The sequence below is a fragment of the Ochotona curzoniae genome, unplaced genomic scaffold (assembly GCF_017591425.1).
Source record: "Ochotona curzoniae isolate NIBS_2020 unplaced genomic scaffold, NIBS_Ocur_1.0 patch341, whole genome shotgun sequence".
Taxonomy (NCBI): Eukaryota; Metazoa; Chordata; class Mammalia; order Lagomorpha; family Ochotonidae; genus Ochotona; species Ochotona curzoniae.
The window spans coordinates 256687-281899 of record NW_024466908.1 but is presented as its reverse complement, the minus strand read 5'-3'; the positions used below and the strand labels follow the sequence as shown (position 1 = coordinate 281899).

The 25213-nt window shown below is 58.2% G+C and overlaps 1 protein-coding gene across 1 annotated transcript in view; it reads left to right on the top strand.

Annotated features, from left to right (window-relative positions):
- The window catches only part of LOC121167154 (forkhead box protein P4), a 49539-nt gene extending 27443 nt beyond the window's left edge, over window positions 1-22096 (top strand). The window contains exons 3-17 of the mRNA XM_040996540.1: window positions 4410-4505; window positions 9788-9910; window positions 10332-10418; window positions 11715-11862; window positions 11994-12207; window positions 12393-12497; window positions 13265-13352; window positions 14112-14195; window positions 14292-14496; window positions 14658-14734; window positions 15750-15851; window positions 19072-19193; window positions 19866-19932; window positions 20282-20451; window positions 20693-22096. Of these exons, the coding sequence (XP_040852474.1) occupies window positions 4410-4505; window positions 9788-9910; window positions 10332-10418; window positions 11715-11862; window positions 11994-12207; window positions 12393-12497; window positions 13265-13352; window positions 14112-14195; window positions 14292-14496; window positions 14658-14734; window positions 15750-15851; window positions 19072-19193; window positions 19866-19932; window positions 20282-20451; window positions 20693-20840 (1836 nt within the window). The 3' untranslated portion in view covers window positions 20841-22096. The remainder of the gene's footprint in view (window positions 1-4409; window positions 4506-9787; window positions 9911-10331; window positions 10419-11714; window positions 11863-11993; window positions 12208-12392; window positions 12498-13264; window positions 13353-14111; window positions 14196-14291; window positions 14497-14657; window positions 14735-15749; window positions 15852-19071; window positions 19194-19865; window positions 19933-20281; window positions 20452-20692) is intronic.
- The last annotated feature ends 3117 nt before the right edge of the window (window positions 22097-25213 follow it).

Below are 25213 nucleotides of genomic sequence, written 5' to 3'. Positions count from 1 at the left end.
CATACACTCACTGGCTGCAATGCCTGTAGCTGGGCCAGTCCTAAACCAGGAGCCAGGAGCTTCTTCCAGGTTTCCCACGTGGATGCAGGAGCCCAAGTCAGGACTTGAGCCATCTACTTTCCCAGGCACATTAGCAGGGAGCTGGATCAGAACTGGAACAGCTGGGGTGCTCAAAAGGGGTACCAGCATTGCAGATGGCAGCCTAACTCACTATACCATAGCACCAGCCCCTTGTTTTCCTTTTGATAGCAGCTCCCCGTTGCCCTCAGCTACAGCTTCGTTCCCCTCCTTGCTGGTTGCCCTCGTCTGTCCGTCATAAGCCATTGGTGCCTAATTGTGGAGATCCTACTAATGACTTCAGAATGGGGAATGGGGGGGGTGGTGATTTCGGCTTCATTAGCAAACCTGAGGGGGGAGGAAGAGGGTATAGAAGAGGCTTTGGTGAGCAAGGCCTTCCAGTGGCGCTGGGCACAGGAGCTTCATAACAACAGTACTGAGTGTCCTTCCAGGTTCAAGCGGGAGTGGACACTGCAAGGGGGACTTCCATGCACACTGTGTGAGCTAGTGTAGTCGTGGCTTACAGAGAAAGAATCAAAGGCTCACCAAAAGGGAAGTGACTTACTCAAGATTGCATTGTGTGTGTGATAGAGCTAAGGCTTTCCAGCTCTGCCTCCCTGGGGGAAGCAAGACCATAACCCTGGACCTCAGGGCTGGGTGTTTGATATCAGTCCGAGGGGACAAATGAGATCAAAGAGGTTACGGGACTCCTGGTTTGCCACCTTGTCCTCGCTGGGCTGCCCTTGGTAACACGAGGCTCTTGGGGCAGGAAGTGGCAGGGGGCTGACAGCAGAGGTGTCCAAACTCTTTTCTACTTGCTGGCCATGGGGCTGTGGGCTTCAGAGACGTTGCTTATAAGGTGGACATGTGATAGCAGCTCTGCCTCTTTCAGTGTTTGAAGCTTCAACAAATGCTTGAAGATATCAAGGTTCTATGCAAATATAAGCTCTTTAGAAAAAAAAATTTTTCATGGTGATGTGGTCCAACAGGCTAATCCTCTACCTGCAAACACCAGCCTTCATCTGGGCACCAGTTTGTGTCCTGGCTGCTCCACCTCCCATCCAGTTCTCTGCTATGATCTGGAAAAGCAGTAGGGGATGGGCCAGGACCTTGGGACCCCTGCACCCACAGGAGAGACCCAGAAAGAGCTCCAGGCTTCTGGCTTCAGAACGGCTCAGCTCTGGCTGTTGCAGCCACTTGAACCAAGAAACAGAAGATCTTTTTGTCTGTCCTTCTCTCTGTACATCCGCTTTTCCAATAAGATAAACTGAATCTTTTTTTTTTTTTAAGATTTATTTATTTATTGGAAAGTCAGAAATACAGAGAGGAGGAGAGGCAGAGAGGAAGATCTTTCGTCCGATGATTCACTCCCCAAGTGAGCACAACGGCCAATGCTATGCCGATCCGAAGCCACAATCCAGGAACTTCTTCCGGGTATCCCACACGGGTGCAGGGTCCCAAGGCTTTGGGCCATCCTCGACTGCTTTCCCAGGCCACAAGCAGGGAGCTGGATGGGAAGTGAAGCTGCCGGGATTAGAACTGGCGTCCATATGGGATCCCGGGGCATTCAAGGCAAGGACTTTGGCCGCTAGGCCACGCCGCTGGGCCCAACTAAATCTTTTCTTTAAAAAAAGAAAAAAAGCAACTTTCTTGAAAGGCAATGCAACAGAGAGTGGGAGAGACAGAAGCTCTTATCTCCCACATGGGTGGCAGAAGCCCAGGTACTTGTGCCATTCTCTGCTGCTTTCCCAGGTTCCTTAGCAGGGAGTGGGATCAGAAGTGGAGCAGTCAGGGACTGATGTGGGGATGCTTGTGTCACGAGCACCTTAACTCCGTCACTACCTTGGCTCCATGTGTCAGCTCTTAGATTCGGTGTGAGCCTGTGCCTGCTTTCCATTTTCCACCTAAAATAAATAGGTGGCATAAGATGCTTCAGAGAGTTCATGGAATAATGGAATGTGAAATCAGTTTATTTTTGTGCAGAGAATTTTGAAGTTCCTGCCATCATTTCTGGAATGTGGGTTCTCTGTGAACTTTTGTTTTTGTTTGTTTGTTTGCTTGTTTTGGAAGACTTCTCATGGGTATGGGTTTCAAAATGTTTGCACCAAAACAAGTTGAACTCTGTTTTTCCAGCAACTTCCTGAAGTCCCTAGGTGTGGCAGTTGTGCTATGTTGGCTGCTGGTGGCAGCTGAAGCCGGTTGGGGGCTGTAATTTCCATCTCTCTGTGGGGAGGGTATTCCTGTGATTCTTTAGTCCACCTTCCCTGCCCTGCAGAGATGTTGTGACCCACCTAGGACTCCAGGAGGTTTCAGACCACTCTAGAGGAGACCTCTGTTCAGCTAGGACAATGGGTACATGGAAGATGAGAGCAGTGTTTGGGAATAGAGTAGTGGAAGTTATGCTGAGCATCCAGGGACATGTCCAGGCTACTTGGGGAGGGGATTTAGATTTAGAATCTGTCCCAAATCCCCACGATAGGCATATCCAGGGTGGTCTTTTGGGTGCAGCCAGGGCCCATGTTGAGTCAGGGCTGGGTTGAAAGCAAACTAAGCAGAATGCCTGCAGGCACAGGAGGATGTAAGCAAGGTGATGGTGAAGGTGTGTGAACCCAGGAGACAGTGAGTGTGCCGGTGTGTCTGGAGCACAGACCCCTGACACCAGAACCCCTCCGCCGTCACTCCACGCACAATGCAGTGTTCTGCTCTGGGCCATGCCCTGCTTGCACAGCACTTCTGTCTTTGGGGGACCAAGAGCATCTATCATGACACCTGTAGCTAGTCAGTAAGAGACAGGCAGGGGCTCCCTCCTGGCACCTCCTGGCTGACTCCCTGCTTCTCCTGTCTCCACCCACCACTAAATCCTTTCATCCAGAAGAAGGGCTGGGGGAGGAACGTGCCAATGTGAAGTCCAGGTCTGCTTGGGGTGGGGAGGTGGGGGAGTGGTGCAGCACATGTTCCCAGAGATACCCCTTGTGTGTGCATAGACACCAGCTTAAGGTAAACTAGACCTGGGCCCCAGGGGAGGCTGGCCGTTCAGTCCAGTCGGTGACTAGGGCTGTGGGTGTGGGTGTGTGTGTGTCTATATGCTTGGTACACAGCGGGCCTTTGCAGGTGTTTGCTGAGTGGCGGGTGCATTTGACCCAGCCATATCCTGCCGTGAAAGATTTTCCCTCGAAGGTGCGTGTGGTAGGGTAGGGCAATGAAAGTGTGAGAAAGCATCAGTCGGAGTGCGGACAGGTTTGAGAGGGCACCCTGAGCAGGCACCTTCCACCCCAGGAGTGCTAGAAAGAGGCCGGAGGTGGTGACTGGAGAGGTGGAGAGCCGTTGAGAGAGGGAGATTAATGAGAAAGGGAGGGAGGGAACACTCCCTGAATGCCAACGAGGTGCCAAGCACGGGCCCTTTAATCCCCAGAGTAATTCGGAGATGGGTGGGGTCCCAGTTCTGCAGATAAGCCACGGAATGACTTGTCCAAGGTCATGGCTGGCCAATGGGCAGACCTGCGATTCAGCTGCCGTCCTGGCTCCCAAGGGGTCTGTGTGGGCACAGGCAGGTTTTGTGTTCACAGAATGTGAATGCTGAGCTCCACTTTGACCCTGTGTGAGGGAGTCCGTGGGTTTAGGGGGCTTAGCCTTTTATCCTGTGCTCCCGCCAGCTCTCCGGTCCCACCTCCTTGACCCCTGAAGACTCCATATTCTTCCTGCTTCTGGGACCTCTGTGGCTCAGAGTCCTGTCCTCCCCGGCTCAGAGGTCCAGATCCCCTGCTCCCCGCCAGCAGGTCACACACACCCTGCAGGACATGATCTCATTTGCCACCCTACCAGGTCTCGCACCCTATTGCCCCTTAACCCCTAGACCATGGCCCCATGTCTCACCAAGCTGTGTCCTCTGACAGCCAAATCCCCAGAGCAGCCACCCAGAGGCTGACAGAGGCCCTTGGAATGAGGCTGGTCCTGGGGCCTCCTGCTGCCTCTGATACCACCTTCCCCTCAAGCTGTATGATTGTAGAGCAAGTTGCAGCCTCCTGGACACTCATATCCCTACCTCACTGCCCTAGAGGGGAAGATCAAATGTGATTCTGTCTGGAAAATGCCTGAAGCATAATAGATGCTCAGCTAACAGCACCTGCTATTATGTTAGTTCTCTGAGCCCACCCTGGAGTCCTTGTGGTCCACTGGCCATTCCATTTGCAATACTGGCAGAACCTGAGTCCCACGAGGGTGTCCCCACAGCTTCTGCTGCCTGAACCCTGACAGTTGGCCTCCCCTCTCCCCCATTGGACCCTCCACTCAGCCTGCCTGCTAGCTCTGGCTGGCTGCAGCCGGCCCTGACTGACTTACCCCTTGTCTGGCAGGCTCTCCAGGTGGCCCGGCAGTTCCTGCTGCAGCAGGCCTCAGGCCTGGGCTCCCCGGGCAGCAACGACAGCAAGCAGTCCGCCTCTGCCATGCAGGTGAGGAGGAGGGTGGGGCCGCGTCTTGGAGGAGGGTGGGCTTGGCACACGGGGCCTCCGGGACCCACTGGAAGAATGGCTCTTGCTAGCCACCAAGGCCAAAATGTGGGCTGCTTTCCAGAAGGAACAATCTTCAGGGGCAGGGCAAAGAAACTCCCACTTTCTCTCTGGGCTCCCCTGATCAGTCCGGCAGGGCCTGCCTGGTCCCGGCCTCTGGCTACAGCTCTCCTTGTCAACTCAAGCCACTTCTGTGGTCTGTTTGTCTGTCGCTCTCTTTGCCCCCACCCCCTAGCCCAGGTCCTTCTCCGGGTCTCCCCCTCCCCCTACCCAGAGCCCCCTTCACCCGCCTCCACTTCTTAGGCTGTCAGCATTTCCTGTCTCTGTAAGTCTCTCTTCTCTTTTTTCTCTCTCTCTCTCTGTCTCTTTTGTTTTTCTTTACACAATCTGCCCTTTTCCCCCTCTCCTTCCCCTTCCCCCAAGCTTGCCGGCCCATCTGGCTGGTAGGGGGAGGGGAGACGCGAGGGGGAGGAAGGGGTGGTGGGGGGAGCCAGGCCTTCTGTTTACCTTTTGTGTCACAAAGAACTTGGGGAATTGCTGTCTGAGTCCAGGGTGGGTCACCACTGGGACAGTCTACTCCCCTCCCCCTCCCCCAGCCCAGCAGGCTTGCCCTCCCCTTCCCTCCCGAAGAAGCAACTGCTGCACGGGCAATGGGCAGGGGGGCTTGGAATTGGGGAGAGGATTAACGGGCTTTGAAAGGAAGTTTATCTAAAGGGAGGAAGGGTGAGCCTGCTCTGGAGCTGATCTGCAGCCTAGCTGGCTGGGAGGTGAGGAGGGGTATTGGGTGCTAAAAGGAAGCCCCGGGCCCAAGCTTGCGCCTGGAGGACCTGACGCAGGATCAGGGTTTTGTAGACATGAGCTTATGTTTATCAAGTTTGCTCAAGGTGCAGGACAAATGTGCAGCCCCAGCAGTAGCCCTGGGAGGAGTCTACCTTCTAAGGGGGCGGTGCTGGGCAGAGAGGGGGCGTGGCCTGAGGTGGAGGTTGGGAGGGCTGGAAAGTCAGTGAAGAGAGGAAGAAAAAGTTCCCACACCCCTGTGGTGTCCTATCCTGGGTCTGATTGAATTAGGGACTCCCACCTATGCTGCTCTTTGGGTTTTATGGGGCCCCTCTGGCCTCTGCTGAACCCTCCCTTTGCTCAGCCTGGTTTAGTACTCAAGGCAAAGGTGGAGAAGAGCAATGTCCCCCAAAGTCAGAAAGGGTCTGCTGCATCCCACCCCGACTAAGGTGGGCAGGAGGGAAGAGTTCAGTGGCAGCTGGAAGAACAGTGGCCAGGCACCAAGAGGGACCTGCCCAGCTGGACTGGAATAGTGGCCTCCAACCTAGGAGACCCTCTTGGAAATGCAAGGAGTGATAGAGGCAGACACCAAGGCCACTTTCTTGGGCCTCTCCAAGCCTCCTAACAACCCATTCCTTCAACTCACAGACACTCACCAAGTTGGCCCTGAATCAGCAGCTGCTGTTTATTAAGGAGCATTTAGCTGTGAAACCTGCCTCAGGCACTTCACCAGGGTCCTGTCTTTCACATAGGGCCCAGAGAGACTAAGTGGCTTGTCCACAGTCACACAGTGGGCATAGCCTGCATGCAAACCCTGACAACTGGGTCCACAACTTCCCTCCCCGTGAGGCCTCCCTGGGCTTCATGCTCTGTGAGCACCATCACCAGTGTCTGGACACAGAAGCCTGGTGGCCCATCCCTCTCATACTCTTCCTACCCCGCAGTCCTTCCTTTGCCTCCCAGCCCCACTGCTGAGGTCACAGACCCCAGAAGGAACAGGATAACCAGGGCTGGGCTCTGCTCCCTTGGGGAAAAGGTGAAACTTAAGCAACATGGGTGATGAGACCAGTAGCAGCCATGTCCACCCAAGAGGCCCTTAAGACACTGGTCCCCAGAAGGCCTGCCTACCCACTCCCATCTGAGCCACAGCCAACACCTCCAAAAGTGTCCTTAGGTCTCTGGCTGTAGCCTAGCAAGAGCGCCTGCCCGTGGCTGAGCCTGGGGTTCTAACAAGGAAGGAGTGTCACAGAAGGCAGCGCAGGTAGCCGGGAGGTGAGCGTGGGCTGGGAAATGGCTGGAGTCAGAGCCTCTGGCCCTGTCTGCCTCCTGTTGGACATTTCTGGACGTTGCTCTTGATGTCCCACTGCTAGGTTTGTTGTTGTGCCTCCAGCCCAGAATTAACTGGAGAATTTCCTTCCTGTCTTTGGCAAGGGAGTTGAACCCGAGCTGAGCTCTGACCACGTTGCTCCCCACTCCCTCTGGAACCCAGGTGGCTGAGTTTGGGTCCTTGACTCCAGCACTCCATCACATCTATTCCTAGCCCTCAGCCTTCAAGAAGCATCCTGTATGCTGGGCAAGATTCTGCACCTGCTGGTCAGGCCTGCGACCTAACACAGCATGTACTTGGATGGAAATCTCAAGGGCCTGAGCAGTGATCCTCCTGCCCCCATCATCCCCTAGTTCCAGTCACTGGAGGTAGCTGCCAGCATGTGGCCCAGGGCTTACACCGCCAGGATGTAAAGAGGTATCTCTCTGCCCTGGCCACTCCAGAATGTGACTCATGGGCTCGCTGAGCTTACTTGCTGGAGGGTGCCCAGCCTGACACATCCAGCCCAATGACAAGTCAGTGGGGACATCCAGGAAGTTCAGCCTGGTTCTTTGCTTGGCTCTCCTGGGCCACCTTGAGGCAAGCACACATCAGGTGGTGGCTGCAGCCCCATAGGCAGGGTTGGCAGGAGCCAGGGTAACCTCTCCCATTCCCCAGCCTCTAAGGGAGGACATGCCACCTCCATTCTGTGTGCTACTCCGGCAGCTCACAGTCCTGGTTCCTGCAAAGAGCTGGATGTCTGGTCCAGTCTCTTTCTGTGGCCTTTGATCAGGAGGAGTGGTCCCTAGAGGTTTTGGTACTAAGTGACCTTTGCCAGGCAGTGCAGCTTCTTGAAACACTGTGGGGCCTCAGCCTTCTGATCTGGGAAATGGGAAGTGATGATAACATCCGCTACTCTACCCTCCCCCTGCTAGGGAACACAGTGAGGATGCCACAATTCACACAAAGATCTGTATCAAGCACCTGCTCTCCCCAGGCTGTTGGCAGTCTGTGTCACTCCAGTGCAGCCAAGTGGGGTGAGGAGGGCAGACAGGGAGGAGGAGGAGGCTTGGCGATTTCAAAGAGTCGATATCAGGTTCAAGATAGCAAACCTGGGTCATTTGCTCAGCCAGGGCTCTGAGCTCTCTCTCAGCCCACCTCTGTGCTATGGGTGGAGGAAAGCAAGGACAGGCCAAGTACTTGCTTGATGACAAATGCTTCCAGTCTAGCATTTGTTACCTACGTCTTTAGATAGCAAAGCTGGAGTTCTTGGAGCAGCTGCCTCGGCTACTTCTGAACGCTCAATGGCAGGCGCAGGGTCTGGCTCTGCAAGGATTGGGGTTGAGCCGCTGCCTGCCCTCAACCCCAGGCTTGCCCAGAGACTGAGGGTCCTGCCACGCCAGCAGCCCAGCTTTCCTCAGAGTCCGTCTAAGGTGCAGGTGGGAAGGGAACACCTGACCGCATCCAGCTCTGCTGCCCCTACCTGCACTAAGCCCCTGCTCCAGGCTGTAGTGGGTGCATGTAGACATACACGTGGGCACCTGGGCTTTAGTCCCACTGCACGTCTGATCTCCTCTTTGGTAGAAACAGGGTTACAGGGCAGTACGGGGGGAAATTCCCAAATGCTGAGCCTCAGTTCCCGCAGGGCCCAGAGGTCCAGTCGGAAGCACAGCTGTCTCCCTCTTAGGGACACGTGGGCAGAACTGGGCCAGGGTTAGGATGTGAACCCAGGACTGAGTGAGAAGGGGCTGCCTCTGGGACTTTCCAGGGTTCCAGGGTTCAGTGCATCTGCTTGCTTGCTCCTCTACCTGGGGACCTCTGTACCTGTGGCTTAAGGGAGTGCCTCATGGCTGGATCTTGGTCCTGCCAGGTAGAGTAAGGAACCCCCACCCTGCCAAGGATAGGAAGGGGCCCCACGGGTGGGGTTGGGGCTGGGAGAGGACTCCCCCAGGGGACCTAGCCTGTCCCTGTGCAAAGCAAGTTGCTGCATGACACTCCTCCCTGGCTGGTCTGGTTGCACCCCTCCCTCCTGCCCCAGGGCTGTCCTCCTGCTGGGACAGGTGAGTCAGCACAGGGGAAGCAAGCACTGAATGCCTGCTGTGTGCTCTGGCACTCTGCCAGGGCTTGGTTGTAGGAAAGGAGGGGAGAGTGGACAGATAGCGGTGGCAGGTGGTCTGTTGAAATGGAGTCAGGACCGTAGGATGGCTTGGACGTCCCTAACCATGACTGCGCAAGCCTGGGAGTCTCAGGTGAGATGAGGCTGGAGAAAAAAAAATGATATCTTTGCTTTTTCTCTGCTTTTGTATCCCTGGAGCCTCCTGTGGAGGCCTCCCCTTGGGTGAGGGGCAGAAAAGCTGCCGCTGGGCTTTGAGAGTCCAGGAAGGAATCCTCTTCTGTGGTTCAGTCCCTGCCTCATGTGTGGAAGGACTCGGACATCACAGAGGGCAGGTGACTTCCTCGAGGTGGATTGCAGAGCCCGGGACAGAAGCCTGTCTCCCTCTTTCCCCACCTGCTGTACTTTCTGCTGCACAGCTGGCATCAGTATACACCCCCTGGGCTGCAGCACCGGGCCACCATGAGGGACGCCTGACAGGTGTGCCGGAGTGTGTGATGTATGTGAACCCAGTCCACGTCTAGCGCCTCATGCCATGTGGGCCACTCTTTGACTCCTCCTCCTCCTCATGGCTGCAGACTGCCCTCTTAGCCAGGCACCCTTGCAGGTGCTGGTCTCAGAAGAGACTGAGTGCAACTTTGTGTCCCAGCATTCCATGGACAGTGCCACCTACCATAATGGCCTATGGCCTACTCTTAAAGCGCTTGCCATGCACCAGGCTCTGTCCTAAGAGTGAATGTGTTAGTCCTCCTGGGGGCTCAGATAGGGCACTATTGTCATTTGTATTTTAGCAACAAGAGAGCAGGAGGTCAGTCATCCATCTGGAAAACACAGCCAGAGCAGAGCCATGATTTGAGCCTAGGGGCTGTGTCCCTGGGAGCTGCTTTACCATCGTGTGTGTGTGTGTGTGTGTGTGTGTGTGTGTGTGTGTGTGTGTGTGTGTGTGTGTGTGTGTGTGTGTGTGTGTGTGTGTGTGTTGCACCCATGGACGGGACCAAGTGGAGCCTACTAACTTGGTGACTCTTGTAGGTGCCCGTGTCAGTGGCCATGATGTCACCACAGATGCTCACCCCCCAGCAGATGCAGCAGATCCTGTCGCCCCCGCAGCTGCAGGCCCTGCTCCAGCAGCAGCAGGCACTCATGCTGCAGCAGGTAAGGCGGGCTCCCAGGCAGCCAGATCCCTCCTGAGGCAGCCCCTGGCCTCTGGCCTGCTGTCCTGTTTGCTGCCAACACCACCCAGAGCCAGCGTTGTCACAGAAACCAGAGAGACCGCTGGCTCAGGCTGGACTGGTCTGCATTCCTCCCAGGCAGCTGGGAGAGGCCAAAGGTCATGGCTCAGCCGACCACCCCTCCCCTTCTCATCCTCACCCTTGTCCCCACCCTTGTATTCTTCCTCCAGCATTCAGGCCTCTCCCCTCCTCACCAGTCCCTGCTCAGTAACACCACCACCGCTCTCCCCTGCCCCCGAACTCCCTTCTCCCAGGCAGTAGAGGGCAGGACTGGGGCTGTGTGTGGGGCAGGCGGCAGGTAATGGGATAGTAACCCTCCTGCCGTCCCCGGTCCCTGTCCCTAGCTGCAAGAGTATTATAAGAAGCAGCAAGAGCAGCTCCATCTACAACTCCTCACCCAGCAGCAGGCTGGGAAACAGCAACCCAAAGAGGTAAGAGGCTGCCTCGGCCCCCACGACGATGTGTGAGCCCCCGAGAGCACCCTCCCAGCACCCCCCCTCCCCCCGGCCGGCCAGAGGACTGGGGAAAGCCACTCACTGCCTTCTGTGTCCCATATCATCACATTGTCCCCCGTGCACAGATGTGGAGGGTGTGAGACGCTGGTGGTCCACCAGTGTCCTTCTGGTTGGTGCCGTCTTCAGTCCCGCAGCAAGCCATGCCACCCACCTCTGCCTGCCCAGTTTCTGTTGTCCTCATTCCGTCTCACTCAGCCCCCTCCAGCAACGTCTTTTCTTCTCATACTTTATGGGTTTGCTCCCAGAACTCCCTTGCACCCCATGTGTGCCACAGAGTTCTGCCCCCAATCCACCAGCCCTGAGTCACCTCCTCCCAGAAGACTGCCCTGATTGCCCAACTGTTCTCCAACACCCATCCCCTCACCCCCGCTATGGGATTGCCATGGGATGTGCCTGCAGGTCTCCAGTCACTAGGCTGTCTAAGTTTTAGGATCTCCCTACTGAACATCTGGCCCCATACCCTTCCCTCCCACCCGCCAACCCACTCAGGACAGGAAGACAGAGTGGGCCCTGCCTAGCAACCCCCCCAGGACACATTGGCTCCTAGGGTTCAGCAAAGTCCTGTTTGGTGCCTGTGTGAGGAACTGAGTGTGTGTGTGTGTGTGTGTTGGGGGTTGGGGGTTGAGGAGGGGGCAGGGACGCAGGTAGGTAGAGGAGCCAGGCACCCGGTGCAATCACCGGGGCTGTGGGGCTGTCACTGCCCTGATCCTGGGTCCCGTTGACCAGCAGGTGCAGATCTTGTTCAGTGCCAATGTCTGAAAAGCAAGCTCTCCCTCTGCAAAGCAGAAGGGGGGCTCCCCAGGCATGTGGGGAGGGTGCCCTGTGGGCAGGAGGGGCCCCTGGAAGCGTGACAGGCTCATCGATCACAGCCACAAGCCCCCCTACCCAGGGGCACACAGCTGCTGCTGCTGCGCGGGAGCGGAGGCGACGGAGGGAGGGGGCAGGCTGGCGTCGTGCTGCGTGTCTGGGTCTGGCAGTGTGCGCGTGCGTGTGTGCGTGTGTGCGTGCATGCGTGTGTTGACTGTAGGCGGCATGCAGCCCTATGGAAGCTGGGCTGGGAGCAGAGAAGCCGCGGCAGCAGCGGCAGACACCGCCACGACAGCCCCGGGAGCTGACAGGCCCTGGGAAGGGGTGGCTGCGGGCTGGGGGCCCAATGGCATGCCCGAGGCTGATGGAAGCCCTCTCTGCGTGCCCCCTCGGGCCCCCCACCAGGCACTGGGGAACAAGCAGCTGGCCTTCCAGCAGCAGCTCCTGCAAATGCAACAGCTGCAGCAACAGCACCTGCTCAACCTGCAGAGGCAGGGGCTGGTTAGCCTGCAGCCCAGCCAGGCTTCCGGGCCCCTGCAGACCCTCCCGCAAGGTGAGCCGCCTGCCACCCTCCCTGCACCCCAGAACTGGCAGCCCCTTTCTTGTGCCTAGCGGCCAAGTGGGAGGCTGTGTGGTGGTGGGATCCTGCCAGCTTCCCTCCCCCCACCCCCATTTCTCCTACAGCAGCTGTGTGCCCATCGGACCTGCCCCAGCTGTGGAAGGGCGAGGGTGCCTCTGGGCAGCCTGCCGAGGACAGCGTCAAGCAGGAGGGGCTGGATCTCACTGGCACGGCCGCCACCACTACCTCGTTCGCCGCCCCACCCAAGGTCTCACCTCCCCTCTCCCACCACACCCTGCCTAACGGACAGCCCACTGTGCTTGCGCCCCGGAGAGACAGGTACGGGAACTGGCCCCAGGGATGGCATTTGTTGTTGGGGAGGTGGGGAGGGTACCAGGGCTTTCTAAGTTCTCTTCCAAGGCATCCTCTGTAAGGAACAGAGAAGTGCTGCCAGCAGGGGAACTGGCCCCGGGGCTGCTGAAGTCCTTTAGTCTTTGACCAGCATTTTCCTCCTGCCCTCCCAGCTCCTCCCACGAGGAGACCCCTGGCTCCCACCCCCTCTATGGACACGGAGAGTGCAAGTGGCCAGGCTGTGAGACCCTGTGTGAAGATCTGGGCCAGTTTATCAAGTAGGTGTCACACCCTGCCTTCCCTGCCACTCCCCCCGCCAATCCCTGCCTAGCTGCTTCTCCCAGCAGCCTTTTCCCCCAAGAGTCCCGCCCCTCCCCTCCTCTGCCCTCAGCCAGCCACCCAGCTTGTCGCTTCTGGGGCCTTCTGTCACCAGCTGTCCCACTCTCCTTACTCTAGGGGGGCTCTCCCATCAACTCCTCTCACCTCCCCAACCCCCAACACAGGGGCAGAGGATAGAGGGCAAGGAGAAGGAGCAGTGGGACCAGCGTCTCCGCTCGCCTCTCAGCCCGCTGCGCCATCCCTTCCCACTCAGCCACCGGAGTGACGGCCCCGTGACGGGCTGAGGGCCGCTGAAGGCCGCTGGCAGGCAGGGTGGGAGGCGGACAGGCGGCTGGCAGCAGGCGGCCAGCTGCCACCGCCGTGCCAGGCTCTGTCACTGACTGATTAACTCCGCTGTCTCCCAGACCCTTGCAGCATCAGGGTCAAACAAATTGTTTTCACGCTTCGTCAGAGGTTTACTTAATTAGTTCATTTGCAATTAGATCTCTCTGTAGCGGGGATCTTAGCAAAGACATCAAACTGGGAGGCCTAGAGAAGGCTTCCTGCCTCGCCCCATTTTCCCCCACCTCTCCCTCGTCTTTGTCTTTCTCTATGCCAGTTAGGCCACAGCCGGGCTGAGGGGCTGGGATGGGAGGCTGGTGGTGGCAACGAGAACAGCCCTGGCTGACACTGACTGTCTTGGTTCTTGCCTTTCCTCTCCCCCAAGACACCTCAACACCGAGCACGCCCTGGACGACCGGAGCACGGCCCAGTGCAGGGTTCAGATGCAGGTGGTGCAGCAGCTGGAGATCCAGGTGTGGCCTGCAGGATGTGGGGGCAGAGCACGGGCTGTCTTTGGGGGAGGACCTCACGCCCACCACCTTAGCTTCGTGTGGTAATTAGGATAGCCAGATGCTAGGGGGTGGGCCGCAGCGACGGGAGTCCTCTTGCTTTAGGCTGTGCTTGCTACCCCATTTGACAGATGGGGAACGTGGAGGCACAGAAGAAAACTAGCTTGCCTGTGGCCTCTCAGAACTGGAGCCAGAACCCAGGCAGTCCAGCTCCCGGGCTTGCCACGGGGCACCCAAGAGGCCACTCCAATTGGCCCTGAGGCTGTTTCCTCATTTCCCTGTGCTCCCAGTAGAGTGGCCTGGCCTGGGAGGGTGGTGGCGGGAAAGCCCTGGAATTCATGAATGGGGGAGAAATGAATCATTCATCCCCTCCCACATCTCCATTCAGCCGGCGACGACAGACCCCCCTGCGTACACACGCCACAAGGCTATTGTGCAGCTGCAGCTTGTGCCCTCCACGGGGACACAGAGGATGGGGATGAGGTCAAGTTGAGAGAGAGAGGCCCCCAGGGAGGAGGAGAAGGAGCCAGGCACTAGCCAGAAAGAGAAATACCCCTTCCAGCAGCCTCCCCCTCACCCCCCAGTGCTGGCCTCCAGGATATCGAGGGCCAGAGGGCAGAACAGAGAGGCCAGGATGCTGATGTATGGAGGCAAAGCAGGATGGGAGCAGGGGGTCCCTAAGATCCCCTACCTCCTGCCCACCACCTGCCCCTCCATCCGCAGCTTGCCAAGGAGAGTGAGCGGCTACAGGCCATGATGGCCCATTTGCACATGCGGCCCTCGGAACCCAAGGCCTTCAGCCAGCCGGTGAGTGACTGCCCCTCGGAACACCTCACCCCTTTGGGCGCAGGTCTCAGCCTCCAGCCCCCCCCTCCCTCCGCCCCCTCACTCTGTTGCCCATAGCTGAACCCGGTCCCTGGCTCCTCGTTCTCCAAGGTGACCGTCTCTGCAACAGACTCCTTCCCTGATGGTCTTGTGCACCCCCCGACCTCAGCCGCCGCCCCTGTTACCCCCCTACGACCTCCAGGCCTGGGTTCTGCTTCCCTGCACAGCGGGGGCCCTGCCCGCCGGAGAAGCAGCGACAAGTTCTGCTCCCCCATCTCCTCAGGTCAGGGCAGGGGGTCAGCAGCCTGGTGTAAGGAGGGAGGGGCAGCTTGTTGCTGGGCTGGGACTGGGCCCACCCCCCACCCCCCCAACCCTCCCAATCCCCCCACCTCTGTTTCTCCACTCCCCATCTTGCTGCCTGAACCACCTCCTGTCTTCCCCCAGAGCTGGCCCAGAATCACGAGTTCTATAAGAATGCTGACGTCAGGCCACCTTTCACCTATGCTTCCCTCATCCGCCAGGTGAGTGCAAGAGGGATGGCCCTCCGGTGGTGCCCCTCTTATACCAGGTCCTGGCCCCTAAGAGGGTCATGGGACCTGGGGTATAGTCCCCCCACCACGTTATCATGGTCCTCTTTCTCTTGTCCTGCCTCCATTCTCAGCATCTGATCTCCATCACATTTCAGCACATTTGTGTATGTGTGTCCCTGTTTGTTTATGAATCTCTTTTATTGGAAAGGCAGGGTTTTGGAGTGAGCAGGCAGAGGGAGAGAGAGATCTTCCATTTGCTGATTTCACCCCCCAAGTGGCCACAATGGCCAGGGCTGGGTCAGGCCAGAACCAGGATCCAGTAGTTAATCCAGGTCCCCCGTATGGGTGCGGGGGCCCAAGCGCTTGGGTCATCCTCTGCTCCTTTCTTTGGCACGTTGGCAGCGAGCAGGATCAGAATGGAGTAAGCGGGACTCCAGCCAGTATCCATATAGAATGCCAGCACTACAGACAGTAGCTTATGCTACCATGCCTGCCCCTGTGACTGTTTTTCATGACTCACAATCTACTGTGTGCTCATTTCTGTGCACTTGTACTTCAATGAACTGATTCAAGTCAGTCTCCGTTCTCATACCACCCACATTCTCTCTCTCCCCTCTGTGTTTCCTCCCCCTGTCTCACACACGAACATCTGTTCACACATATGTCCTTTCTGGTACCCCACAGACACACACAACCTGTCTCATGTTTCAGATGTCCTTGGCCAAGGTCAGCCTGTGTCCTGTGAAGACAGCTCTCTTCCGGCCATCTGCTTATAGCGGCAGCCCAGGGGCTGAGGAGCTCTCAGAGGCATTTCCCCCCTAGAGGAGGCTCCCATGCTCAGCGCACAGCTCCCAGCCTCTGCAGGGCCGCTCTCCCCTCTCATTTTGCAGTGGGGTCTCTGCTCCCAGCGAGGCAGAAGGGAGAGCTCCCTAGCTGGGAGTGGGGAGGCAGGGAGAACGGTGAGAACGCACACCTGGAGTGTGGACTTGGTTGCTTTTGCCCACAGGCCATTCTGGAAACCCCCGACAGGCAGCTGACCCTGAACGAGATCTACAACTGGTTCACCAGGATGTTTGCCTACTTCCGCAGGAACACTGCCACCTGGAAGGTGAGCTTGGCTGCTTGGCCCTCGTCCTGGCCCCAGGCAGCCCTGCCTACCAACTCGCCTCCTGAACGGTTAGCTCTAGAGAAGCAGGCCACGGCTCTGGGGGACCTCGTGCTGCCCCCTCCCGTCCCCCACCCGAGCATGTACTCCAGAGTGTCTATGATGGCCTTTCCATGACACCTGCTCTCCTGCCATGAGACGCTTGCTCCCCTCTGACCCCAAAGGCTCTAGCCCCATGAAGGGGCTGTCCCAGGTTCTGGCAGTGCTCCAGGTTCTGACAGGTGATGCCTGAGGTCGGGGGTACCACATAGGAGGTATGGGCTTCATGCAGAGACCCCAAGGCTCTTGTGGCCAACGGTGTATCTTCCAAAGCCCGCGGTGGCTGTAGGGGGTGTGCTGGGGTGCACACATGGACAGACTGAAGGGACCCCTGCACAGAGTCCCACACACGGGTACGCGCTGGTTTGCCCTGGCTTGCTGTCAGTGATGGGGAAGATAATTGTCTCTATCCAATTAGTCATTTCAGCACCTTCAGCCATAAAGCATTTTCCTGGGAGACTAGACAGGCAAGAGGGGGACCCCAGAAAAGTGGGACACAGGCAAATGGGCTGGGAAACTGAGCCGTGTATCTTTGCATAGCTGAGCTGGGTTACGCATGCGTGCGGCAAGATGGGAAGGTGACATCTAAATTGGGAAAGGGGTAGGAGAAAGGAGGAGGGAGTGTTGGCCCCAGTGGGAAGGTTAGACATAACGAGGGGGTCCGTATTAGAAACTTAATTGGATCTCTGGCTCTCGAGTCCCCCTACTGGCCAGTATGAAAACTGCCGTTCAAAGGGCTGACCGCTTCCATCAGATTTCAACAAGTGGCGCTGAGTGCCACTCCCGCCAGCGGCCCGGACTGGATAGGGTCCCCACAGGGCCTGGCGTCTTCTGCCTGGGCTGTGTGTTGGATGCAAGAGGAGGGATGGTTCCATGACCTTCTGTGTCCTCATGCCCATTCACCAAAACTTGGCAGAGAGACCCTGTGAGGCTAGAACAGCTGTTCTGATTGGCTCTGAGTGATGTCACTTCCTGCCAAGCACAGCTCTGCCCCTTTGCTGAGCTCGCAAGGCCGATCTGTGGCCACCTGGCCATGTCTCCCACCTCCTGGACTGAATTTTCTAACTGATAATTAAGAATCTGTGCAAGCCTAAGGGATTGTCGCTATTACAGCAAAAAGTCTGACTTTGCAGATACACCCTGACCTTAAGGGGTGGCAGTGCAGAACTTCCCACCGAGCACCCCGTACCCCCCTGCCCACCTCCTACCTCTTCTCTCTCTGAGTCATCCTGAAGCCACTCTATCCCTCCCTCTAGACCTTGGTTATCTATGCCTTTCCCTCCTAATTGTTCCATCTCCCTCTCCTAGTCTGGGTCCAAGGAAGAAGTTGGTGGGGCTGGGGGAGAGTGGGTGAGTGGGTGTGTGACCTTGTCCATGAGCGGATCTTTGCTGCCCGCCATCTCCGCCATCTGAAGCCGAGGCACAATCTGTCTCGACTTGAGGGCCACTTGGACCTTTGGAATGTTTTTGTGCTTCTTACTCTTTCTGCCCCGTCTCCATCTAACACTTTTCTACCACCTGCACCGTCCATCCCGAGTTCGCTGGATCACAGTTGGCTTCTGTCCTGTCCCACCTCCCACCAGGAGACGCCAGCACCAGCGCCACTGGTCTGGGACAGAAGGGCCAAGAGTGGGTGTGGGTGGGCCAGGCCAGCTGCCGCTCATCCAGGGACAGCACCGCCATCTGCCAAGCCCATGGTCCTCGCTGGCCCTCCCCCTGTGTCCGTCCCCTCCCAGGGCCTGTGTTGTGGGCCCATCCTTTTGTTTACGCGGCCCCAGCCAGACCCCTTAAATTGCCGTTAATGTTTCAGCGTAACGAATTAGTCTCTCATCACGAATCAGGCTTCGAAACGAGGGAAAAAAGCCCCGGTGAGGCCATCTTCGGAAATTGGGGTCATTCTCATTTGCAAAGCGGAGGATCGGAGCCCCGTAATGCGGGCAAATTTATTCCGAGGCAGGAGCCCCGGCGTGATTAGGCCCTTTGTAATTATCGCTCCAAGAGATTCCACTCCAGCCGCCCGCCTCCCTCGTGGATTAGCAAGCGAGTCGGAAAAATACACAGGATTTAATTAGAGGCAAATTAAAATTGGTAATGAAATCGGGCCAGTTGCAAGTGGCAAGAGTCGGAAGGGAGAGAGGGAGAGGGGATCTCCAGGGGCACGGGCTGCCCGCCCTGGCCGCTTTCTTTCCCGTTTAGAAATGTAAAGAGGAGGCAAGGATGAGGACAGGGTTGGGGGGGCAGTGGAGGGGAGGCTGAGGCAGGACAGGTAAGAGGGACAGGGACTGAGGCAGCTGGGGCCAGCAGGGAGGGCAGAACTGGGAAACCGAGAGAGGAGCAGACAGGGGCAGGACTGTGGCTAAGGACTCGTTTAGGGCCCCTACTAGGCTCCCATGGGTGGGTGGGGCCGAGCACCCCGCCCTCACCCAGTGTCCTACAAACCAGCCAACCTCGATTCCTGATGCTCCCCTGCTGGGAGGAGGGAGAATGACAAGGTAACTCAGCTTCTCTCTCTCTCGCTCTCTCGCTCTCTCGCTCTCCCGCTCTCCCGCTCTCCCGTCTCCCACCAAACCCTTCCTTCATCTTCTTTCTCCCGGGTTATGTGTTGTAGCACATAGGTATTATGGCTCTGCCATCCTCCCTCCCTCAACTTGGAGCATCTCGCTGTCGGCTCTAAGCCAATGTCAGAATCCCCAGGGGTTGGAGAAGATGGCCGTGGGGGCTGTGAACTTGAAGAAGCTTAGTGGGAATATGCCCAGGCTGCATGTCCCACGTGTGACCCCAAGCCCAACAGAAGCCCAGCCTCGCAGCTGCTTGTAGCATTGATATGTGATGATGGGGAAGCCAGTGGTCACCAACCCCATGGTGTTTCATTGATGGGCTGTTTCCCTGAGGGTATCAGCGCCAGCCAGAGGTGAAGCGTCAAGTGGGCTTTGGGCACGCAGGAGGCCAACAGCCCCTGACTCCCAGGGCCGGGCAGGGGGGTTCTCTGCCTCAGTTTGGCCCTGGGTAGGGACAAGGCCAATGTACTTGCTGCCCAGGAAATGGGACTGGACAGAGACATGCCTGGGCGCAGAGAGAGGCCCCAGCCACCGCCTCTGAGTCTGTCTCCACTGCACCCCCCCAGAATGCTGTGCGCCACAACCTCAGCCTGCACAAGTGCTTTGTCCGTGTGGAAAACGTCAAGGGTGCTGTGTGGACCGTGGATGAGCGAGAGTATCAGAAGCGGAGACCGCCAAAGATGACGGGGTATGCAGGTCCAGACCTGGGGGAGGGGGTGGGTTCACACCCCTACCCCGTCCACCCCCTCAGCGTGAGAGTTGTGGCCTAGCCCATACCTCTGCTGGGTGCTGGGTGCTACCCACCAGTTCCTTCGCAGGAGGAGCCTCAGGGGACAGGAACCCAGTGCTCGGAGTCAGGTTTCTGTCCTTGCTGACTGAGAGAAGGAGCTGAGAGAGACCCAGAAGCAGAGAGGGACAGATGCCAGCGTTACAGGGGGCTGGGGAGTGGGCCCATACAGGGCAGGTGGCTGGTGGGATGCCACATAGCGGGTGGGTGGAGTCGAGCCAGATCCGTGGCTTCGATGCCCTGTCCTGCCGGCTTCTCTTGTCATCTCAGCAGAGACCTTACTGCACACAGGATGCTAGACCAGAAAGCGCGAAGGTTCTCCAGCTGTCCCCACCCCCAGTCCAGCAGGAAGATAGAGAGGGCAGGATCCCGCTCCCTCCATCCTGACCTGAGGCTTGGGGTCAGCCGCAAGGCTCAGCACCCTTTCCTGGGAAGGGGCTGTTGCACCCGCTGGACGAAGTCACGGCTCTGTGGACCTCTTCCCCTCCAACCCAGATCAACAAAGTCCCCAACACAGGCCAGGGGTGAGCTTAGGAAAGGGTGAGAGAGCCAGAGTGCCCCATCTTTCCCCAGGAGTCCCACCCTGGTGAAGAACATGCTGTCAGGCCTCAGTTATGGAGCACTTAATGCCAGCTACCAGGTGACTGCACCCCCAGAGCCTCCCCCAGGTCCCTGTGGGAGGGGAGCACGAAGCGGGAGGGAGGGAGACACCTCTCTGGGTGTCCAGACCCCCAGCCTGTCCTTGGCTGCCCAAGGTGCAATCAGCCAGGGCCTAGTCCTCCAGGGGAGAGGGGAGGGACAGGGACGGTGCTTAGGACTCAGCATTCTAGCCTTGGGAGGGGTGAAGGGGTGCACATCCAAAAGGCTGGGTCCGGGACCCAGTGGAGGTCACCCAGGGATGGGACCAGGAACACAGTGGCACCAGGTGTACCCACCCCATATGGGGCCTGCTGACAGAGGGGTGGTGTGCCCAATCCTGTGCCCCACAGGCCGCCCTGGCCGAGAGCAGCTTCCCCCTCCTGAACAGCCCGGGTGTGCTGAACCCCGGCTCGGCCAGCAGCCTCTTGCCCCTCAGCCACGAGGACATGGGTGCCCCGGTGGAGCCGCTGCCCAGCAATGGCAACAGCAGTCCCCCTCGCCTCTCCCCTCCCCAGTACAGGTGAGCACGCCAGCACCCCCAGCCCTACAGGTCCTCCTCTTCCTGGTCCTCCCTGCCTCCTCCCTGCCCTCAATCCCTTTCATTGCTGACCAGTTCCTGTGCTGTGTCCTTGCTCCTTAGGATGGGGCGGGGAGGCATGGGTGCTGGGCTCTGCCTAGAGCTCTGGCCCACTCCAGGGGCTCACAGGAAGTCCAAGGAAGGCACCCAGGGAACTAGGTCATCATCTTCCCTCTTGCCACAGCCACCAGGTACAGGTGAAGGAGGAGCCAGCCGAGGCGGAGGAGGACAGACGGCCTGGGCCCCCCCTCGTACCTCCCAACCCCAGTCCAGTGGGGCCTCCAGAAGACAGGGACCTGGAGGAGGAGCTGCCGGGAGAGGAGCTGTCCTAAGGGCCTGTCGTCAGGCACGGGCAGGGCAGGGGTGAGACCCTTCCCACCCGGGACCCAGGCCACCCACCCCCCACTCCTCAGCCCCTCCCGAACCTCAAGGCACTTCCAGAACTGAGTTGGGGGAGATCCCGGCCAGGGTGTGACCTGACAGAGGAACACACTTGGGACAGGCATGACCCTGCCCAAAGCCCCCACCCCCGAGGGGACACCGAGGACACGGAGGGTCCAGAACCCCTCTCAGACCTTCCCCCACGTCTGATCCCTGCCCCCGCCCCCAACCACCAGCAGTAGCAGGGCCCTCCTCCCCCACCAGCTCTCCCCCCAACAGGGCCCCTCAAGCGCCATGGAGACCCGCAGGCGGGGCTAAGTCACCCTCACACCCCAGCCCCTGGCACCTGGCTCCAGCAGTGCTTTCTGGCCAGAGGCCCCCCGACTTCCCTGATGTGTGCCCCCTTCCACCGCCTTTTCCGTACTGTGAAGAGAGAACTCTGCCCCCGGCCCTCCCAACTACTACCCCTGCCCGACCTTGCAGAGGGACAGGGTGGAGAGGGGGGAGCCAGAAGGTACGGGAGATGGGGACTTCAGACCAGCCCTGGAAGAAATCAACTCCATGGCTGTTGGGGTGGGATTAGCTGTGTGCCCTGCAGACATCTCCCCAACTTGAGATGGGACCCAGGCTGAGCTGGGCCACCCCCTCCTCACACCCCCACACGCTGGGCACCAAGGAGGCTCCATGCCCATCTTCTGCACAGAGAAACCCGTGCCAGGTGGACCAATGCCCAGGAGGCCGGGGTTGGGGCCGGGGTTGGGGCCGGGGCAGTGCCTGGATGGTGGGGATGCGCCCAGGGAAAGAGGGCCAAGACCCAGCTTGGCTGCTCCAGCCTGCAGGTTCCCGGCGTCCTCCCTGTCCCCCAGTTAAACGGATGACCAAAGACCTTTCTTATGCCGGAAGCAAAAACCAAAACTTTCTGTTGGCTCTTTTCCTTTGTCGCCTCCCAGACTCCCCCGTCCCTGCCCAGACACCTGTCCCCCACCCCAGACATCCCCCCACCCCTTGCCCGCCGGCTGGAAGCCCTCCCTCCACTTAAGTTATTGTTTTAAACCAAAGTTTACAGTGTCTGTTGGTGGCAAGACCCTCTCCCTCCATCCTTCCTCCACCTGACCCAGGGACCCTCCCCCCCCCCCGTAGGACTCAGTAGGGGTGGAGAGGCCTTGTTCCTCTGGGCTCTTGTCCAGCTTTGGGTGGGTTGGTTAAGGAAAAAAGAGAGGGTTGGGGTACGGTGGTCCCACATGCCCTGGACTGCTTCCCGAGGGGACTCTCCAGGAACAAGTCCCCCATTGTGCTGGGAATGTGGATTCCAGCAGAAAGGGCTGGAAGAGGAAGTGAGTCTCCCCAGACCCCCTATGGGGGACCCCCGTTCCCCGACTTCAGGCTGAGACGGGGTTTATCAGGTGCTCGGAACACCCGGCCAGGCCCCTTGACCGAGAAGGCTCCTGGACACTGCCCGAGACCCTCCCCACCCCCATGCACCCCTCCTGAGAGGCGGGGCCTCCGCCCCACCCCGTGTACCCCCCACCTGTGTTCGTTTGACCAGCACAGAAATATTAAACGTCCTCTATTCACCCGGCCCTGTGTCTCTCACCAGGGGCTTGGGCCCCAAAGCGCATGACTCCCTCTTTCTGCTCCGAGCCAGGGCAGGGAACAGCCGGGTTCCTGCGGGGGTGGCTTTGCTGCATGCGTGGATACACTGAATGGGCACCATAGATGCCAGGTCCTTAGGTGCTATGCCCAAGATTGGGACTGGGTCTCCCTCCAATCGCTCTGTCCCCTCCACTCTTTTCTTAATTTTCTTGATATACACAATAACGGATCTCCCATCCACTGGTTCATATGCCCAAATGCCCCCATTTGCTGAGGTGAGACAGAAACCATCTGGGCCTGCCCGCATGGGCCTGGCAGGGACACAGGTACTTGGGTCCTGACCAGCTGCCTCCCAGGCACAAGGTTAGGAATGTGGGTTGGAAGTGGAATAACCAGGACTAGAACCAGGCACTCCCAGGTATGAGGTGGGCATCCCCATGAGCCTGCCCACTCCTCCTCCTCCACTGGTAAACCAGGTCTCTGTGATCCTACTTCTTCCTTGTGTCTCAGTCCCTCACCCCAAATCCTTCATGGGGTTCAGGTCTGGGTTGTTCACAGATGGAGTAAACTCGTACGTGCCTTGCCTGTGGCCCTGGGAGACACCTTCCCCCAAACCTGGGTGTGTATCATGCATGTTGTCCTGGGAGATACTTGGACAGGGAAGGGAGCGTGTGCCTGTGTACACAAATGGGGGTGGCATCCTAGCACTTGCGCCAAGGCCATTCCTGGGTGACAATGTCACCCTTGGGCCATGCGTGTGTGCTGCAACCCTGCTACCGACAGGTTCCATGTGCCAAGAGGATCTGGGGAGGGAAGGGAGGCAGCAGGCCCTCGAGCTAGTAAACCAAAGCTGAGCCCTACCCCTTCCTTAGCTGTGCACCGCCAGCCCACACGAGACCCATTCTGGGCGCCCACCCTTGCTTTCCCGGACAGGGAACCTCCTGGCATCCACTCAGTGCTCCTTTGTTCCCAGGCTTCCTTGGGGGTAGATGCCAGGATGGAATGTGGCAGAGGCTGGTGGCAGGGAGCATGATGTTGAGAGAAGAGTGCCGAAGTGCTGCAACTTTCCAAGGCCAGGTTGTAGGGAGAGATGGGCAGGGTCTGCAGGTGGGATCCATGGCTTCAGGTTCTGACCCTTAGTACCAGCGCTGACTTCCGCCCTCCCTGCCCAAGCCTGTGGACGCTCGTGCAGAACCTGGGGTGAGCATTCACCCGAAGGAGGTGAGTGTCCCCACCTTCCTGCCGCCAGCCTGACCCACCAGGCACTGAGCATCATCCTGTTCCCTCCTGGGCCTCTGCGGACGCTGCTGGAGCCCCGTGCCCTGGAATGTTGCTGTTGGGCACTGTCAGCCTCTACAGTACAATGACCCGTGGTTCTGCTCTCATCTCCCAGCCCTCTAGAAGGGCCCAGAAAGTGCCAGGCTCCCAGCGACCTTGCTCCGCCCTCCTTCCCGCGCCAGAGACCCAGAGAGGCCACGGTGGCCCCTAGCCTCACTCTGGGGACAGTCCTCCCAGCAGTTTTGCTCCAGTCTCTCACTGGGTGATGGCATTTGTCTGCTCTGTGCATTTGTGGAGTTGAGTGATGGAGGATAGGGGAGACGGTTGTGCCCATCTGTGCGCGTGCACTGAGCTCTCCGCAACATGGCTAATGTGCTTCCCAGTGTGACAGAGCCCGCCTGGGGTGCCCTTCCCCTCCCCCTAGCCTAAGGAAGAAAACACCACCACCCGCCCCCGGCTCTGGACACTGCATAGGGCTGTCCTGCGTGCTAACTTCCCCCCTGCCCACTTTTACTCAGTAGCTTCTGAGAGCAGCCTGCTGCCTGTTAACTTGTACTCGCCTGTCGACCCCAACGGGGAAGCTATCTTTGGAAGTTATTATCAGGCTGAGAGAGAAAGAATGAGCACTACTTCTAGATGGACACTTTGAGAGTAGAAGTGGCCCTCTGGGCTCTGGAGGGGGTGGGGGACTGGCAGAAGCCCCTGACCCTGGCCAGGGAAGGTCTCTACTCTGCCGTTCAGTAGCCAGCCTTGCCCTAGGCCTTCTGCCAATGGCCAGCAGAGGGCGCTTTAGACAAAGCAAACTTTCCGCTCCTCTGGACAAACTGCTGTGTGCGCCTGCGGTGTGGACTCCAGCCACACTTCTCTCTGTCTCTAGCCTGGGCAGAACCTGGTCATGGGCCTTTCCCATGTGTGACCTGTGAAGCACCCTAAAGTGACACAGGGCAAGGGCCTGAGTGCCGAGGTGGTACCTTACGGCATAGTTAGTGGGCCTGAGGCAGGGCTAGGCAGCCATTCTCCATTGTAATAATTATTTTTCACAAATTTTTATTGTTTGCATTTCATTGGAAGGCAGGAAGACACAGATCTTTGTTTACTGGCTCGCCTCCTTAACTAAGCCCACAACAACCAGGGCTGAGCCTGGATTTCAATCCAGATCTCTCATGTGGGCGGCAGGGAGCCATGACTTCAGCCCTTTCGTGCCACTTCCCAGGATGCACACAAGGTGGAAACTGGCTTGGATGTGGAGACAGGACTCCAGCCAGGCAGTCCTGGTGTTCCAAGCTGCAATCCACCATGCCGTGTGCCCACCATCAACAGTAGGAATTCATTATTATTAACTTCTGTGTGCAGCACTGTTCTAGAAGCTTCTTATTTCACCATTACAGCAACTCTGAGCTGGATATCATTATCCTCTTCTTACCAGGAAACAGGTGCAGAGAACCAAAAGTGG